This window comes from Hemitrygon akajei, chromosome 15, assembly GCF_048418815.1.
Source record: "Hemitrygon akajei chromosome 15, sHemAka1.3, whole genome shotgun sequence".
NCBI classification, from domain to species: Eukaryota; Metazoa; Chordata; class Chondrichthyes; order Myliobatiformes; family Dasyatidae; genus Hemitrygon; species Hemitrygon akajei.
Window position 1 is genome coordinate 29,958,166 of NC_133138.1, and position 19,747 is coordinate 29,977,912.

General features: G+C 40.6%; 1 protein-coding gene across 5 annotated transcripts in view; it reads right to left on the reverse strand.

Moving 5' to 3' along the window:
* LOC140739245 (uncharacterized) overlaps positions 1 to 19,747 on the reverse strand; it is a 107,925-nt gene that overhangs the window by 85,729 nt on the left and 2,449 nt on the right. For 3 of the 5 annotated variants that reach the window (XM_073067371.1, XM_073067373.1, XM_073067368.1), the window contains exons 2-5: positions 13,115 to 13,378; positions 9,991 to 10,090; positions 5,702 to 6,043; positions 1,972 to 2,241 (exon numbers count right to left, since the gene is read on the reverse strand). In XM_073067371.1, coding sequence (XP_072923472.1) covers positions 1,972 to 2,241; positions 5,702 to 6,043; positions 9,991 to 10,078 — 700 coding nt within the window. In that variant the 5' untranslated portion in view covers positions 10,079 to 10,090; positions 13,115 to 13,378. The remainder of the gene's footprint in view (positions 1 to 1,971; positions 2,242 to 5,701; positions 6,044 to 9,990; positions 10,091 to 13,114; positions 13,379 to 19,747) is intronic. The other 2 variants (XM_073067372.1, XM_073067370.1) reach the window with 2 other exon arrangements.

The window sequence follows — 19,747 nt, forward strand, 5'->3', positions numbered from 1 at the left end:
TAGGCTTTTTTCACTGAGAGTAGGGGAGATTCAAACAAGAGGACATGAGTTGTGAGTTAGGGGGCAAAAGTTTAAGGGTAAAACGAGGGGGATTTTCTTTACTCAAAGAGTGGTAGATGTGTGGAATAAGCTTCCAGTAGAAGTCGTAGAGACAGGTTTGGTATTGTCATTTAAAGCAAAATTGGACAGGGATATGGACAGGAAAGGAATGGAGGGTTATGGGCTGAGTGCGGGTCAATGGGACTAGGTGAGAGTAAGCATCGGGACGGACTAGAAGGGCTGAGATGGCCTGTTTCCGTGCTGTAATTGTCATATGGTTATATGGTTTACAATCACTCTGACAGCAAGCTGGATGGTTTCAAATCAACATTCTCCTGGTGTGCATTTGATTGATTCTGTATTTAATATTTCTCAGAGGTCTGATCCAACCACTTTCCACAAGTCCTTTCACTTTTTCCAAATATCAGTCAAAGCATTTTCCTCTTCCTTCCCAAGCTTCCCTCCCAGATTAACAGACAAAAAATGCAGGAGGAACTCAGCAGGTCAGTCAGCACCAATGGAGAGGAACAAACAGTCAATGTTTCAGGCAGAGACAGGTCTTCAGGAATGGAAATGAAGGGGAAGAAGACAGAATAATACAGCAGGGGAGAGGAAGGAGTACAAGCTAGAAAGCGATTGGTGAAGCCAGGTGAGTGGGGAGGGGCGATGAAGTGAGAAGCTGGGAGGTGATAGGTGGAAATGACAAAAGACAGGAGAAAAAGGAATCAGATAGGAGAGGAGAGTGAACCATGGGAGAAAGGTTAGGAAGTGGGGAGCCAAAAGGAGGTGATAGGTAGCTGAGAATGCGAGAAGAGGCAAGAGGGTTGCCAAAGTGGAGAATGGCTAAAGGGGAAAAGGGAAGAGAGAAAAATTACCAGAAGTCAGAGAAATCAGTGTCCACTTCAAAAGGCTGAAGCTACCTAGGTGGAATCTGAGGTGTTGCTCCTCCTCCCTGAGAGCAGAGGAGACCATGGACCTACAGAACAACTGCTTGTAACGAAAATGGCTGACCACCAGGAAATCCAGCCTGTTGCAGATGGGGTGAAGTCAAAATGGTCATCCAATCTATCTCAGGTCTCACCAAGGTAATGGAGGCAGCATCAAGAGAAGACAATCCCAACAGGTTTGCAGGTGAAGTGTTGCCTCACCAGGGAGGATTGTTTGGAACTATGAGTGGAAGGGAGGTAAGAGCGGAATGGGCAAGTGTATCAATTTTTCCATTTACAGGGGTAAGTGTCAGGAGGGAGATTAATGCGGGGGACGAATGGTGGGGGAGGAGACCCCACACGCAGATTCTGTTGTTTCTCTCTGTTCACCAGCTGCCTTCCTCCTCTCTTGTTGCATCCTCTACCAACCTTCCCTTTATTCCCATTATTCCTGTCCATCCCTCTGCCAGTCACACTCAGTGATACTCTGCTCTCCCTCTTCCCAGACAAATGCTGATCTGAAGCCTGGGTCCACAGCAGTCATTTCACACAGTATCAGGACCAAGCGGAAAGGGTCACGGAGGGAGAGAGGACAGTTTGTTGTGCAGTGTTGACATTTGAACAGAGATCCCAATGATGTGTTTGAGCAGGAAGTGCTAGTGATCGTCATGGTGACTCCACAGTCTATACAACACTTTGACATGATGCTGTATCAGGACCTCACTCTAAAATACAGATGGACTGATGGAAATTTAAACTATCAGAATATTTTAATGATCAAATGTGACAGAAGAAACTCCCTCCTGTGTGCTGTAACAGTCACAGAAACAATCAGGCAGCTGCTCCACAGAGATTTTCTGGAAGCTTCTCTCTAACTATTGCTGTAATTTACATGGGACAGTAGATCACAGACTATAATCTTCCAAGGGGTTCACTCGCAACATTACATGAACCACCTATGCCACAAGTGCAATCTTAGTATTTGACATTTGCATTCAACACTTACTCGTGTATACAGTAAAATCTGCTTTGCTTGTACCAACAACGTTTCCGCTTTCCCGCACTTCACACTGATACAACTTCCCATCCTCCACTGTAACGTGTTGGACCATCAGATAGACGGTGTTATTCAGTCGGATCTGATCAGTGTTTCTCCTGTTCTGCTGGGATGAGCCCACTGGTTTCCAATGGAGACTGACGGTATCTGGGAGTCTGGAGATGGTACAGCTGAGGGTGACATCGCTGCCCTCTACAGGCCATTGTGGGCTCACCTCAACTGTGAGAAACAGACCAATGAGATTCAGAGTCAACAGTGACATGTACAGTCCAATGATTGGGCTCGAACTGAACTGAGGATGTGACAATCAAGGAAAACTGCAGATGCTGGAAATCTGAAATATAAACTATTCTGATGATGTGTCTTTGATCTGAATCATTAACTGTTCCCCTTTCCACAAGTGCTGTCTGATCGGCTGTGTCTTCCAGCCTTTTCTGTTTTGAGCTCAGGATGTTTCCGTTTTCAGCAGTTCTGCAGTATGTGTGCATCCAAATCGTGGAATAGCACAGCAGGGCCATTAAAACTCAGCCCAGCTCAACCTGGATTAGTGGGGCAGAGCAGAAACCGGGACCTTTCCCCTGAACCTGCTGGAGTGTCAGAGTTCAGCTCAGGGACACACTGTATGAGGGGGCTTGTGACTGTCGACACCCCAGTGGGCAGGAGATGGAATCTCACTAGGGGATGGTGCACTGGAAATGTAGCAACTGTCTTCCAAGGATTACCATATTATATGGAAAAGGCACCAGTCTGATTCTGTCCTCAATGTGCCAGCACACTTTAATAAGTCGACCTGACACATGCCTGGGAGACTGTGGATTAAAAGGACATCTAAGATCATTCCAGTCACACAATTATTTAAATTGATGAGCTGCCAGAATGTACTGAGCAGGTCTCCAATCCTTGAGCCTCCATGAGGAAGGGCTCTTTGGGTGTGACTGGTTCTCTAAATGTCTACCCTGGCTTTCAGTCCCTCCTGGAACATGGCATGAAATAATGAATTCCAGGACTGTATAATTTAATGGATATTCTGATGTTGTGAATTCAATCTGGTGCGATTTAATTCCAGGAACAATGGTCTGAGGCCAGTCCTTTGGTCAGGATGGCACTTCAGGACCCAACTCGACTGTTCCTTAGTCTGTCTGACAGCGGCACATAGTGAGCCGGAGGAACTCAGCAGGTCAGGTAGCATCTCTGGAGAGAAATGGACACAGACTGTGCATTTGTCTACATGGATGCTGCCAGACCTGGCAAATTTCTTCAGCTCTTTGTGTATTGCTCCAGATTTCAGCATCTGTAGTCTTTTGTGTCTCCATGAGACAGTGACCGTCCCCTCGTTTAGATGTCAACACAGCACCAACACAGCAGGTATCAATGTTTATCTCCATCCCTGGTCCTCAGACTGGATTAGTCTGGGTTGTGCTGAGGGAGTTGGCAGCTCACACTCACTGCTCTGATTCCCCAGGGTCCTACACTCACCTGGCTGAGATCTATGAGGACAAAGATTGTCTGGGAGCATTTTAGAACCAATCTACTATGCCATGTACTGTGGCATGGTCTAATTGAATAGTTTTGTGTCATATAATTGGGACAGACTAACCCCATCTGCACAAGTGTGGAGGATCATCCACAGGAGGCGGAGTCACACTCCTAATGTTTGTCCTCTGCTGAAGCTCCAAACTGTTGCAATATAGTTAGTGTTGAATTGTACCAACTATATTAATATTAAATAATCAAATATTTTCATTAAGCACTTAACATGTAATATCATTTGAAAATGCATCTAAAGTTAACAAATTCATATCAAACACAAACTCACAGAATCAAGTAATTTCCTTCCTTCTTCCCTTTTCTCCTTACTGCTGTAAATTCCCTAGTGAAATGAGTAACCTCACAGATCCCGCACCAGCTCAAACCAGGCACCAGGACCATCAGCAGTTTTCCCACTCTCAGTGCTGGGGAGTATCAGTGTATTCCTGCTACATCCTGAATGTCTGTGTGGAGCACAGTGACGGGGAGCGCCGGCAGATTCAACTCCAGGAGAAGTCAGCAAGTCTAGGAATTTCACCTTAGGAAATGCACGGATCTAAGTCATACATTTGTTCACATATCCCACAGGGAAATTCCAGCTATTCTCTGTGTGACTGCTGGTGAAACCTTTCAGTCTCAGCATGGTAATTTTGATTCAGGAATGCAAATGAGTTTCAGATGCAAATGAATTAATACATTTATCCCTTTGTCTTTGTTATTTCTCCCTCAGCTGTCCTCATGAACTCTCTGACAGAGCCCAAATTCCACAGACAATACACTAGGGAAGTTTAAGAGACTACTAGACAGGTATATGGAGGAATTTAAGATGGGGGGGGGGTTATATGGGAGGCAGGGTTTGAGGGTCGGCACAACATTGTGTGCTGAAGGGCCTGTAATGTGCTGTACTGTTCTATGTTCTATGTTCAATGGGCTTCCTCATTGACCTTGACAGATTGAGCCAGTGACATGGTCCATTGGGTGACACTGATTAGCAGTTTCAATGTCCAGTCTCACCCCAGACCCACTGGGCCGAGATTTATTACAAGTCATCAATGTATTTCAGAACACAATTCAGTCCATATTAGACCATGCCAGTTAACAGACCATGATATTCACTTTAGGATAGATTCCTTGGCTTCCTGTTCTTTCGGAAAATTGATAAACCATGTTCATGTTAGAAGCAATGAATGAATGTTTTTTTTCTCTTTGCTGTTTTAGTGGGAGATTTACTCTGATTATTTCCATAGAAACATGTTATTGTTCCTTGTCTGGCCCACTCACATTTAACCACAAATTTTTCATATTATTTTTGAATTTGTTTCTTCAGCTGTGTTTGAATCAAAGTGGACAATCCTGCAAGTTCAATTGGGTATCTTCTAATTCTCAGATTAATGGTGCCAGAATCCAGATCCATCCGCTGGTACAAGTGTCTGCTTCTCTAGTGTGACACCCTGTTCCACCAAGCCCTGTCTGTTCTTTGGAAAGGCCCCAGTTTCCAGATGTCCTGCCCTGAATGTGGTTTCTATTCCCAGGCAACAGGGCCCTTCCCAGTCTCTTTCCCTCACCAGCCTCCGTGAACTGCACATTCCCCACACCTTCCTCCCTTGTTTCCCATCTCCTCCCCCTTATTCTGTGCTCCACAGTCCTCTCCTATCAGTTTCCTTCTGTTTCAGCCTTTTACCTCTCCCACCTATCACAGCCCAGCTTCTCCAATCATTCCGCCCCCTTCCCCATGTACGCACTCACCTCCCTCATATGGATTCACTTAACACCCACCAACTGTTGCTCCTTCTCGACCCCACCCTTTTATTCTGGCTTCTCCACTTTTCCTGTCCATTTATTTCCTCACGAATGGTTTCAGCCAGAAACATAGACAGTTCATTTCAATTTATAGATGCTTCCTGACCTGACGAGTTTCTCCAGAATTTAGTGTTTGTTGCTTCTTTTCCTTGCTGTTCCTGGTGAAACAATCAGGCAAAATTTGCTCCTGTCAAAAACTTCACAAACAGAGATCAAGAATCCTCATCGTATTTGTTTTAATGAGTGATTCTCTCTTCACCGGGTGAATGAAATCTCACGATCCTCACGATCTCTCAGCATTTTGCATGAAATCATTTGCAGAGAAAGAGAGATGCTTGTCTGACCCACTCACCTTTGATTCCAAATATTTCGTAGTGTCTCAGGATTTGCTTTGTCGGCTGTGTTTGTGTCAAAGTGAACAATCCCGCAAATTTAAATTTGGGTCTTTTAATTCTCAGATCAACGGTGTAATAATCCAATTGCACTTCCTGGTAGAAGTCACTGCGTTTCCAGTCAGAGTTCCAATATTCACTCCAACTGCCTGAGTAGCTTCTAGTGAAAGTCCCCAACTGGTGGGTGTGCTGCCCTGAGTGTGGTTTCCATTCCCAGGCTAATGGGCCTTTCCCAGGATTGTCTGGGCCTTTTAGTACAATGTCCTTTCCTTGATCCAAGAAATAAATCTGATTTCTGTTTCCTGTTGGAAAGAGAATCAACAACTGAATGAATATTTAAAGCACATTTCCTTCAATCCCATGCAGGTCACTAATGTTGAAGTTCATTTATTTCCATTCCTTTTTGATCATCCACAGAACCTTCAGTGAGGCAGACACAGCATGTGGAAATCTGTCAGTCTGGAATAATGCAAGCAGGCTTTTTCCACTGGAGCTTGGTGGTTTTACAACAAGTGTTCATGTGTTAAGAGTGGAAGGTGAAAAGTTTAAGGGCAACATGATGGGAAACTTTTTCATTCAGAGGGTGATGAGAGTGTAGGATGAGCTGCCAGTGCAAGTTCGATTTCAATGCTTGAGTGAAGTTTAGTTAGGTACATGGATGTTAGAGGTATGGAGGTTTATGGTCCCAGTGCGGTTTGAGTGGAGTAGGCATTTAAAATGATTTAGACGTCGACTAATGGGCCGAAGGGCCTCTGTTTATACTGTACTTTTCTATGACTCTATGACTTTGCGTGGTTAAAATGGATAAAAAGATCTCAGTCACGGACTCAGAAATCTCTTTTCTTTTCTCCTTCCTTAACCTGGGAAAGAACCCAGCAGACCCTGGGGAATCATCTTCCTCAAAGGGAATAAACATCTTATGCCTGGGAATATCAACATACTCTTCCCCGATCTCAGTCTCCTTCATGTCCTTCTCACTGAAAACTGATGCAAAGTTCTTGTTTTGTACTTCTGCCCATTCTCCTTGCTTGTCGAGCACATTTTCACTCTGTCATCTAACAAATAAACTCTGATCTCAAACATCCACTGCCTTGTGGCTATTCCCACTCATGGGGAAGTGGGGAAGGCTTCGGGAAGGAAAAAATCTAGAGCTGGGGTCCCTAAGGCAGTCCTACTGTGAGTTCAATGCTGACAAGCAACTCCTGGAATGCTGCTGATACCAAACTGTATTGGTCTCTGCTGTTCCTTTGGGTTCATCAGATGGATCAAGAGGGGAAGCTTTCTACATGGGCAACAGCTTGCTCTCCACATCATACAGCCCAGGCCTGTGTATTTAGACAACTAGGATGCAATATCCATGGTCAACTCCGACCGAGGGAGGCCTCAGCACAGCTCAGCATAACAAGCAACAAATCAGAGTGGATTAATATTAAGCACATTTAGTTTACATGCAGCAATGGAAGACTAGCACTGTACAATAGCAGGTGATAGCTTCAGAAAAAAAAACAGTCAGCATAGTCACTCCTTCATACACAAGTGTTAGCTCCTGAACATCAGTTCAAGGATAGAGTGTATCCCGTACATCAGCTTAATCAGTGCACTTAGCATTCTTCCAATAACTCAACTGCTTGTCTTTCTGCAGTTTGTTATGTACTCAAAGTCTATTGGTTGAATGTTGCACAAATAATATAAGCAAAGAACTCTGGTACAATTCAATGTTCTTCACCATTCGTGACTTCTCAGCTAGTGAAGCAGTTTATACCCAGATGCAGCAGTATCTAGACAATATCCAGGCCTGGGCTACAAGCAGCAAGTTACATTTGAGCCACGTAAGTGCCAGTGTATTGACTATATCCAACAAGAGAGGCTCTAACCACCATCCCTTGACACTCAGTGGCATCACCATCAGTTTATCCCCTTCTATAAACACCTTGGGGGTTACCATTGACAGGAAACTGAACTGGTCTGGCCATGTAAACACCATGGCTTTCAGAACATGTCAATGTTTAGGAATCCTCAGCGTGTAACTCATCTCCTGACTCCCCAACGCCTGACCACCATCTATGAATCTCAGTTCAGGAGTGTAATGGAATACTCACCACTCACCTGAATGAGTGCAGCTCCATCAACACTCAAGAAGCTTGACACCATCCAGTAAAAGTCAGTCCACTTATTTGCTACACCTTCCACAAACTTATAGTTCCTCCACTGTCAACAAACAGTTACAGCAGTGTGTACTATCTACAGGTTGCACTTCAACAATACACAAAAGTTCCTAAGGCAGCACCTTCCGGACCCATGACCACTACCATCTAGAAGGATAGAACTGCAGATACCTGGGAACACCAGCACTTGGACATCCCCCTCCCATTCACTAACCATCCTGACTTGGAAACATATCACCATTCCCTCATTGTTGCTGGGTCAAAATCATGAAATTCCCTCCCTACTCACATTGTGGGTGTACCTACACCTCAGAGTCTCCGGTGGTTGAAGAAGGCAGCTCATCACCACCTTCTCAAGGACAACTAGAGATGGGCAATAACTGCTGGCTTAGCTGACGATGGCCACATCCCGTAAATGAATAAAAATAAAATTCATATACAACGTCGAGAAACTCTGCTGGATGCACAGAACTAATACTGTGTGATCTAAAACTCAGTACTACATTGTCCTGGTCAATACCGAGGAGATTAAAGATATCAACTGAAATACCTGTTGCTTTTACACTTTTCATAATCTCCCCACATTCTATTCATTTACCTCCAACTGTCTTTGTGGATGGAAGCTCATCTCCTGGCAGGTACAGCACTCTGTTTGCTTTTGCTGTCTTCAGCCTCATGTGGTTGCCAGCAGATAGATAGCTTGGTCATTTGGGAAAAAGCTTGCAGTGGCACTGAAGACAATGGTATCAGCAATTATTGTGTTGGATGGAGTGTGTGTGTGTCTGTGTGTGTAATATTTGCTCATCTTGTATTGGACACCCCACATGCAATCCACAAGTTTGGAGATAGTGTAGGGTTTGAGAGAGGGGTTGATGAGCTCGAGGTTGTGTCAACAGTTGACTAGTGGAAACCAGAATCAGTTTTTGGTTGGTGTCATCAAAGAGGGGCATAAAGATGAGAAATAGGAGGGTTCCAGGATAGGTTATCAGAGGGAGCCAGAGAAGCCTGTTCGGAAGGTGAAGTGAAGATAATGCAGGTGAGTCTCAAGATGTGGACGGAACAGGAAGGCGAGAGCCCTTCCATCTTGCTGGACAGTGGTGGGGAGATTTTGGAGGAGATGTTGTGGACAACTGTATCAAAGTCTGCAGACAGACTGGGCAGGATAAAGAGGGAGAGTTTCCCTCAGCAACATGCTCTCTGGCTGTCATTTCTGACTTTGATAAGAACTGTGTTGGTGCAGAATGAGAGAGTCCTGGTGGGAGGAGCTCAATGGTGGCAAGGATTGTGAGACATTAGCACATTCAGGGACTCGGAGAGGAAAGTGAGTTAAACCCTGGGGAACAAATTTACATGAACAATAATAAAGCAATGTTTCAAAGGTTTCAAAGATACATTTAATGTCAGAGAAATGTATATGATATACATACTGAAATGCTTTTTCTTCTCGACCATCCACAAAAACAGAAGAGTGCACCCAAAGAATGAATGACAGTTAAGTGTTAGAACCACAAAGTTCCCCCCAGTTCCTCTCCCTCCCAGACCTAACCTGCAGCAAGTAACGATACACCCTCCCCCTACTGGCAAAAAAAAGCATCGGTACCCGCCACTAAACACTCAAGCATGAGCAAAGCAACAGCAAAGACACAGACTTGCAGTACACCAAAGACTACTTGTTTGCCCAGTATTCGAAATACCACAGGCTCTCGCTCTCCCTAATAAGGGAGAAAGAGGTGTCTCCGTTTCACCACGAGAGGAGAGACATAAGAAACAACTCACTGGTTTATGATGTTAAAACTCCATTGAGTCACTTTTTCCGAGCACTGTGCCCAAAGATCTCCTGTCTTTGGGCACACAGCCGTAGATCTTCTGACTCCCCTGACAACACATCAATCTCCTGCCGTGACACCAACCTTCTATCCACCTGTCTCCAGAGCCATGAGATCTTGGATCTCCAAAGGCAAGCTGAGCTCTTGGGCTGAACCCCTGGCATGCTGAATAACAGCCAGAAGCGAAACCACAAGAGCCAGTCCCAGTCCCACAAAGAACCATATTGTGATTGTGATCAGTGAAGAAAAAACACTTACTTTGTGTGGAAACAGGATGAAGAAGTAAAACAAGGACATTAAACATCAGACTGGCTGGGAAACTTCTGTAGTGAATCCTCAGCCTCATTTTGTGGGTTTCCTGCAAGAAAATAAATGCAGCTTCAGACTGAGCAACCGGAAACAACAGACAGCATGCATCAGCACGTTGAGTTTCACTGTAGAGAGGGTCAAGTGGGTTACACAACGTGGAAAATTGTTCATCATTTTAAACACATTGATTCTAATATCAGTGGCCACTTTATTAGGGACACCTGTACACCTGCTGGTCAATGCAAATATCTAATGAACCAATCATGTGGCCACAACTCAATGCAGGAAAGCATACAGACATGGTTAAGGGCTTCAGTAGTTGTTCAGACCAAGCATCAGAATGGGGAAGATATGTGATCCAAGTGATTTTGATCATGCAATGATTGTTGGTGCAAGGCGTGGTGGTTTGAGAACCTCAGGAACTGCTGATCTCCTGCGATTTTCACACACAGCAGTGTTGAGAGTTTGCAGAGAATTGTGCAAACCACAATTTAAAACATCAATGAGCAGCAGTTCAGTGGATGAAAAGCCCTCATTAATGAGAGAAGACAGTGGACAATGGCTAGAAGGGTTTAAGCTGACAGGAAGGCGACAGTAAATCAAATAACCACGTGATACAAGTGTTGTGCAGAAGAGCATGTCTGAATGCACAACATGTCAAACTTTGATGTGGATGGGTTACAGCAGTAGAAGACAATGCCAGATTCCAGTCCTGTGTTCTGTGAGAAGCTACTGTGTGTTTTTGGTCATCATTGATGGGGTTGGCATTTAGACCTAAGACCATCCAACATAGGAGCTGAATTTAGCCATTTGGCCCATCAAGTCTGCACTGCCATTCAATCATGGCTGAAAATTTTTATACCCTCGTCAACCCTGTTTCCCATTCTTCTCCTCATAACCTTTGATGCCATGTCCAAACAAGACCCTATCAATCTCTGTCTCAAATACAATCAATGACCTGGCTTCCACAGCTGCCTGTGGTAACGAATTCCACAAATTCACCACCCTCTGGCTAAAAACATTTCTGCACATCTCCTTTTTAAATGGACACCCCTCTATCCTGAGGCTGTGCCTCTTGTGCTATACTCCCCCACCAAGGAAACATCCTTTTCACATCTACTCTGTCTAAGCATTTCAACATCTGAAAGTTTTCAATGAGATTCCCTCCATCCTTCTGTATTCCACTGAGTACAGACTCAGAGCCATCCTCGTATGATAACCCCTTCATTCCTGGAATCATCCTTGTGAACCTCCTCTGCACCCTGACAAGCCCAAAACTGTTCACAATACTCAAGGTGGGGCCTCACCAGTGCCTTATGAAGCCTCAGCATCACATCCCTGCTCTCATATCCAAGACTTCTTGAAATTAATATTAACATTGTTTTTGCCTTCTTCACCACCGTCTCAACCTGCAAGTTATCATTTAGGGTGTTCTGCACAAGGAATCCCACACCCGTTTGCATCTCAGATTTTTGGATTTTCCCTGACGGTTAGAAAAGTGTATGACCATGCATTTTCTAAGATTGTATTTTATTTGCCACTTTCTTGCCCATTCTTCTAATCTGTCTAAGTCCTTCTGCATCCTACCTGCTTCCTCAACACTACTTGCCCCTCCAATCTATTGTATCATCTGCAAACTTGGCATCAAAGCCATCTGTTCCATCATCTAAATCATTAAAGGAAGTGATCCCAACACACACCTCTGCAGAAAACCACTTGTCACTGGCAGCCAACCAGATAAGGATCCTTTTATTCCTAACCACTGCCTCCCACCAATCAGTCAGTGCTTTCACCATGCCAGTAGCTTTCCTGTAACACCATGGGCTTTTAGCTTGGTAAACAGCCTCATGCATGGCACCTTGTCAAAGGCCTTCTGAAAGTCCAAATATACAACATCCACTGCATCCCCTTTGTCTATCCTACTTGTAATCTTCTCAAAGATACATAACCATGCACTTCCAGCAGTGTATTTCATTTTCTACTTTCTTACTTATTTTCCTAATATATCTAAGTCCTTCTGAAAACCATGCCGACTTAGTCCTATCTTGTCCTGTGTCATCAAGTACTCCATATATACAACATACACTGCATCTCTTTATCTATCCTACTTATAATTGCCTCATAAATTCCAACAGGTTAATCAGGCAAGATTTTTCCTTCAGAAAACCATGCCGACTTAGACCTATCTCGTCCTGTGTCATCAAGTATTCCATAACCTTATCCTCTGCAATTCACTCCAACATCTTCCCAACTACTGAGGTCTGGCTGACTGGTCTATAATTTCCTTTCTGCTGCCTTCCTCCTTTCTTAAAGAGTGGAGTGACATTTGCAATTTTCCAGTCCTCGGGCATCATGCCGGATTCCAAAGATTTTTGAAAAATCATTGCTAATGCCTCCACAATCTCTAATGGTACCTCTTACAGAACCCTAGTGTTCAGTTCGATTGGTTTGGGTGACTTATATACCACAAAAAGAAAACTCTATTACTTTGGTCGCTGACAGATACTTTGTTAGGTAGAATGCTTTGAAAACCTTGACGGGATTCTTCATCTTTGCAGCTTGTGGAGTAGGTCGCGTTTCTAGCGGCTCTCTCTCTTTTAATAGATTTAATATCCCACTAACAGATCCCTTTTAGTTCTAATGACTTACTACTTCTACTGAAGGATTTATTATTTCTACCGAAGGATTTTACGACTTAAGTACAATGGCCGAAAAAAGTCGTTCTGGTATTGAATTAAGAAGCGGCAAGACTTTCCCCGAAATGGAGCAAACGGAACAAACTAAGAAAACGGAGGAACCTGTTACACTAGCGGGAATATTTTCTTCAATACAAGACATGAAGTCGGAATTCGGATCGTTTAATATTAAAATTGATAAGCTGGCCGGTTCAAACGGGAAGCTCGAAAAAGCTATTTCTATGATTCGAGACTCGCTGGAAAAACTTGGATTCTCAACTTCAAACACTTCAGCAGACTACAACCCGAATCGAGAGCGAGCATGATCTATTCAAGCAAACTATTAAAGATCAAGGAATGAAGATATCTTTGATGGAAAAGAAAATCAATGAAATTACCTCGGAACTATCTAAAACGAAGAACAGAATAGTTGATTTAGATAGTAGAGGGCGTCAGAGGAATCTGCGTATTCTGGGACTGCCTGAAAATACTGAAGCTGGCGATCTGTTAAAATTCTGTTCAGATATGCTGTTTTCACTTTTCAATGAGACCCTCGAAACTAGCCCCTTAATCGACAGATTCCATTCTCTCGCCGTTCAGCCGAATTACGTCCTCGAGCAGTGGTACTTTCTTTGCATTATTACACGACTAAAGAAGCTATTCTTCGAGAAACCAGAAAGAAACGGAAATTACTCTTTAATTCAACACACATTCGTATAGTTGAAGATTATCCCCCCGAAATCTTTGCCGAAAGAAAGAAATATCGAGACGTTATGAGTGAAATGTATAAATTAGGTTTAAATCCCTCCCTTCGCTTTCCAGCAAAGCTGATAATTTTTCCTGAAAAATCTCAACCATTGAGAATCTACTCTCCTCACAAGGGATGGGAGTATATTAAAAACTTTAAAGTTAAGCCTACTGAATAAAATATTAAAGTTACATCGATTATTCAATAGCCAATTTTGAAGTATCTACTGTATGAATTGTTTATGGAGCTTTTGAGTTAAGTGCATGTTATACCTTTTCACTCTCTGGTATGGGACGTGGTCGATTCAATTTTTTTTTACCTTATTAATAATTAATACATATATAACTGTTTTGTAGGGAACCTTTATAGTACTGTACTTTAGTGGTCCGTGTAGGACCTGTTGTGTATTAATCTTTTTATTTTTTTTATTTGTTTCAATACTTATAGTTTTAGGTCTGTTATATACATATATTCATTTTCTTTTTCGAGAGAAAGAATATTTTTTGTAACATTATTTGCTCAGATTTATTCTTTCTTTTGAATATGTATTTAAGCTACTTTAGCTGATTCTAAGATGGCTGTTGTTGATAATGTTTTTATTAATGTTAGACACAACATTATAGTAGTTGAATTCTGTTTGTGCCTTTTATTATGGCTATTTTCCGTGGGATTTTTGCTTTTTGTTATAAATGGAGCTGCAAGTTGGAGAACAGGGTCAAAGGTGATTAGTTAGCATGGGACCAGCCTATTGGTTCCTTCCTTTCTATCTATTGGGCGGGGGGAAGGGGAGGGGTCTATTAGAGTAGGTTTTTTTCTTGATTGGGCAGTTCTTTTGATGGATTTCTCTTTCGTAAATGCGTCACTCCTTCTGGTTGTACCCGCGCGATTTTTGGTTTAATCTGTACTTGCGTAACATTACTTTTATATATTAAACTCAATTTGAAACATGGATGTTAATAAAATTAATATAATATCTTGGAATTGGAACGGTGTCAATCATTCCATTAAGCGTAAAAAGATTTTTAAGAAATTAAAAACACTTAATGCTGATATTTTCTGCGCAAGAAAATCATATACGAAAACAGGATGGGGATAGATTTTTTCGCTTTTGGAAAGGAACTCTTCTTCACTCACCGTCGGATAGTAAAACAAGAGGCGTTTCTATATTTCTTAGTCCCCAAACCCTTTTGTACACCTTAATACTACTACTGATTAGATTGGAAGATATTTAATTGTTACTGGTTTATTATGCGAGCAAAAGGTAGCTCTGGTCTGTGTATACGCACCTAATGTAGATAATTCTGATTTTTTAAAGAAACTTTTTTCAGAGTTACCGAATCTCAAGGAATATAAACTGATCATGGGTGGTGACTTTAACTGTTGCTTAAATCCGGCGATTGACAGGTCATCAACCAATCCGTCGCTTCCTAATAAAGCGGCAGCTTGTATTAACCCTTTTTTATTAGAATATGGCCTTGTTGATATTTGGAGATATAAACACCCCAATGATAAAGATTTCTCCTTTTTTTCACACGTCTATCACAAATACTCCCGAATTGATTACTTTTTTTTAGATATACATCTGTTAAACTCCGTTGTTGAATGTGCGTATGACATCATTGCGCTTTCAGATCACGCGCCTTTAAAGTTAACGCTTAAGCTCCCAGATAGATTTTTTGCAAATCTCAGTGGAGATTGAACCCCGTTTTGTTACAGGATCCAGCTTTTGTTAATTTTATTAAGGAGCAAATTTCTATATTTTTTGAATTTAATACAACCGAAGGAATGTCAAATCTGGTTATATGGGACAGCTTGAAATCTTTTCTTAGGGGACAGATAATCTCATATTCAGCAGCTTTGAGAAAGAAAACTAAAGCGGAATTGTCAGTGCTTATTAATAAAATTAAACAGATAGATAAAGTGTATTCAGTTAAACCTACTGAAGACCTATATAAAAGGGTCGAACTTCAGTCACAGTATAATTTACTTCTGACATTTCCCATTGAACAGCAAATTTTTAAATCTAAAAGTTTATTTTATATACTTGGGGGGAAAATCTGCTAAACTTTTAGCGGGTCAGTTAAAGGCTGGGATAGTCAGACGACAGATTTTAAAAATTCGCCGACCAGATAGAACAGAAACTTTAGATCCTTATGAAATTAATAAGATATTTATGGACTTTTATTCTAATCTTTATAAATCTGAATTCTCTGATAGTAATATCATCATGAATAGATTTTTGCAAAGGTTAAACATACTTCAAATTTCGATTCAAGATGCTGATATGTTAGATGCACCTATTAAACAAGAGGAGATAGCCAAGGCTATATCCTCTGTGCAATTAGGTAAAGCTCCGGGACCTGATGGTTATACGGTAAAATTTTATAAGACCTTTCACGAAACGCTTATACCACATCTTCATCAAACGTTCACTGATTCTACATCTTCTAGGAACCTTCCTAAAACTTTTTATGAAGCACTAATTTCATTGATTCCAAAAAAAGGGAAAGACCCACTGGAATGTGTATCCTATAGACCTATTTCTTTACTGAATGTAGATTTTTAAATCCTCTCTAAGATTCTAGCAAATAGGCTTGAGAGTATCTTGCCTAATGTTATCTCAAACGATCAAACAGGATTTATTAAAAATAGGTACTCACATTTTAATATTCGAAGGTTATTAAATATCATTTATTCCCCCTCAACCAAACAATCTGAATGTATTGTATCTTAGGGCGCAGAGAAAGCCTTTGATAGGGTGGAGTGGCCTTATCTATTTCAGGTTTTCAGGTTTTGAAGAGGTTCAATTTTGGTCCAGGATTTATCTCCTGGATTAAATTGATTTATCATGCCCCGGTAGCTGCGGTTCTCACTAATAACCAAAAGTCTCCTTACTTTAGATTATATAGAGGTACCCGTCAGGGCTGTTCCCCTTAGCCCTTTATTATTTAATTTGGCTTTAGAACCACTTGCTATTGCTCTTAGGGATTCTAATTCTGTGCAGGGTATTAGGAGAGGGAATAAATTACATAAAGTTTTGTTATACGCAGATGATTTATTAGTTTACATTTCATATCCTAAGAAATCTATTCCTTCTATGTTATCTATATTTATGGAATTTGGTACTTTTTCTGGATATAAACTTAATTTACATACAAGTGAATTATTTCCTATTAATAATTATTTTGATTATTATGACTAAATACCTTTTAATATTGTGAAACACCATTTTACTTACCTTGGTATCAAAATTACAAAAAATTTTAAAGACCTATATGGGTATAATTTCTTCCGTTTAGTTGAATATACTCAACAGGCGTTTTCCAAATGGTCACCTATGTCGATGTCATTGATAGGTCAAATAAATGCTATAAAAATGGTTATTCTACCGAAATTTTTATATATATTTCAAGCAGTTCCCTCTTTTGTTCCAAAAACATTTTTTGATAAAATAGACTCTCTGATTTTGTCTTATGTTTGGAATAATAAAAGCTCTAGAGTGAATAAACTTTTATTGCAACAATCAAAAAAAGATGGAGGACTGGCTTTAACAAACTTTAGGTTTTATTATTGGACAATTAATATTCACTATATTACTTTTTGGATTTATGATATAGATGATCAAGATCACCCTTCATGGTTACAGCTGGAGGAAAATTCAGTAGTGGGGTTTTCGTTAGCTTCTTTATTAGGAGCTCCTCTTCCCTTTTTGTTCTCCAGAATAGGTAAACAAGCTCTTAACCCTATTGTTAAACATACTTTAAAAATTTGGTTTCAATTTCGTAGATTATTTTAATTAAATATTTTTTTTACTTTCTAGTAATATTTATTCTAATTTTTTTTTTAAACCATCAACTTTGGATAAGGCTTTTCTAACATGGAAAATTAAAGGAATAAAACTTTTTTAGATTTGTTTTTACAAGACTGTTTAATGTATTTTTCACAGTTAATGGATAAATATGATATCTCCAATACACATTTTTTCAGGTATTTACAGGTTAGGAATTTCTTACGTGATTTTTTTTACCAAATTACCCCTTGATCTGTTCTTCAAATTTGGCTTATGTTATTTTTCAGTTTAAACATTTTCAAAAATGATTAATAGCTATCATTTATAAACAGTTAATGAATGCTCGCACATCGCCTAATGATAGGGTTCAACGCTCCTGGGAAGTAGAACTTCAACATTCACTCTCAGATAACCAATGGAGTAAAATTTATTATTTAGTTAATAATTCATCTATCTGTGCACGCCATATTTTAATTCAGTTTAAGATAGTACATAGGACCCATATTTCCAAAGATAAATTGGTGCATATTTTTCCTAATATATGCCCTATTTGTGATAGATGTAATGCAGAAGTGGCTACTCTAACCCATATGTTTCGGTCATGTGTAAGTTTAAATAATTTTTGGAGGGATGTGTTGGGAATATTATCTAAAGTTATAGATATGGATGTTCAACCTAATCCACTTACAGCAATTTTTGGGATTTAGATAGATAGATAGATAGATAGATAGATACTTTATTCAACCCCATGGGGAAATTCAGCATTTTTTCCAATGTCCCATACACTTATTGTAGCAAAACTAATTACATACAATACTTAACTCAGTAAAAATATGATATGCATCTAAAATCACTCTCTCAAAAAGCATTAATAATAGCTTTTAAAAAGTTCTTAAGTAGTTTACTTAAATACATTGAGTCCTAACCCCGGCACTTTAACATATCTTACTCCTGGCGGTTGAATTGTAAAGCCGAATGGCATTGGGGAGTATTGATCTCTTCATCCTGTCTGAGGAGCATTGCATCGATAGCAACCTGTTGCTGAAACTGCTTCTCTGTCTCTGGATGGTGCTATGTAGAGGATGTTCAGGGTTTTCCATAATTGACCGTAGCCTACTCAGCGCCCTTCGCTCTGCTACCGATGTTATACTCTCCAGTACTTTGACCATGACAGAGCCCGCCTTCCTTACCAGCTTATTAAGACGTGAGGCGTCCCTCTTCTTAATGCTGCCTCCCCAACACGCCACCACAAAGAAGACGGCGCTCTCCACAACTGACCTATAGAACATCTTCAGCATCTCACTACAATCATTGAATGACGCCAACCTTCTAAGGAAGGACCTAAGGTTCCCAGAGGAAGCAAGCAAAGTGTCTGCCTCCGCCCAACATGTGATAGCTTTTTCAACTTTACTGGCTAGGAGAACTATCTTGCTACACTGGAAAGAATCTAACTCGTCCATTGTTTTCTATTGGCTCTCCTCCATCATGTCATGTTTAAGCTTGGAGAGAATTAGAAGCCAGACATTTGATACATCTTTTGATTTTGAACGAGTCTGGCGACCTTTTATTCAATATTTTCACATGATTTGATTTATCTTTATTTATTTATTTTTCTTTATTCTCTTTGGAGAATATCCTTGTCCATGAAGGTTCGGAGATGACTGGAAGGATGTGTATTTTTCTCTCTCTCTTTCTTTTTTAAGCTTATCCTCATTGGACTACCCAATCTTTTTTTTTCTTTCTCTCCTTTTTGTTTTAGTTTAGTTAGTGTTTTTTTTCTCTATCAATAAAATTTCTAATTTTTTTTTACGATTGCTGTGAGGAGTTGTAATTTCTCTCTGAACATTTTATATATAACAGCATAATATATTACCTATTTGAGTTTGATATTATATGCTTTTTGTCTTTAATATTGCCTTTTATATGTCTTTTATATTATCTACTTGTTAAACTCCTCTTTTGATTTGTATTTGTATATTCTTTATTTGAAAATCAATAAAAAAGATAGAAAAATGAAAAAAAAAGAAATGAAAACCTTGACCATGGAGCACTTTAGAATCGATCCAACACAATTACATGAGTAAACAATTCCCTTTTGTGGGCTCTGCCACTGGTATATTGTCACTGCTGTAACAGTTACAGATACTACAACACAGAAACAGGCCCTTTGGCCCATCTTGTCTGAGCCAGCCTGGTCTTCTGCTCACTGCCATCTATCTGGACTCAGGCAATAGCCCTCCATACTTCTCACATCCATGAACTCAGTCTTAAATGCTGTAATTGATTTCACATAGAGTCATAAAGTCACAGAACACTATAGCAGAGAAACAAGACTTTCAGGCCATCTCATCTGTAGGAACTCTAATTCTGCCTATTCCCATTGACCTGCACCTGGATCATACCCTTCCATACCCCTCCCAACTATGTATTTATCCAAACCTCTCTTAAATTATGTAATCAAACCTACATCTACAACCTTTGCTAACAGCTCAT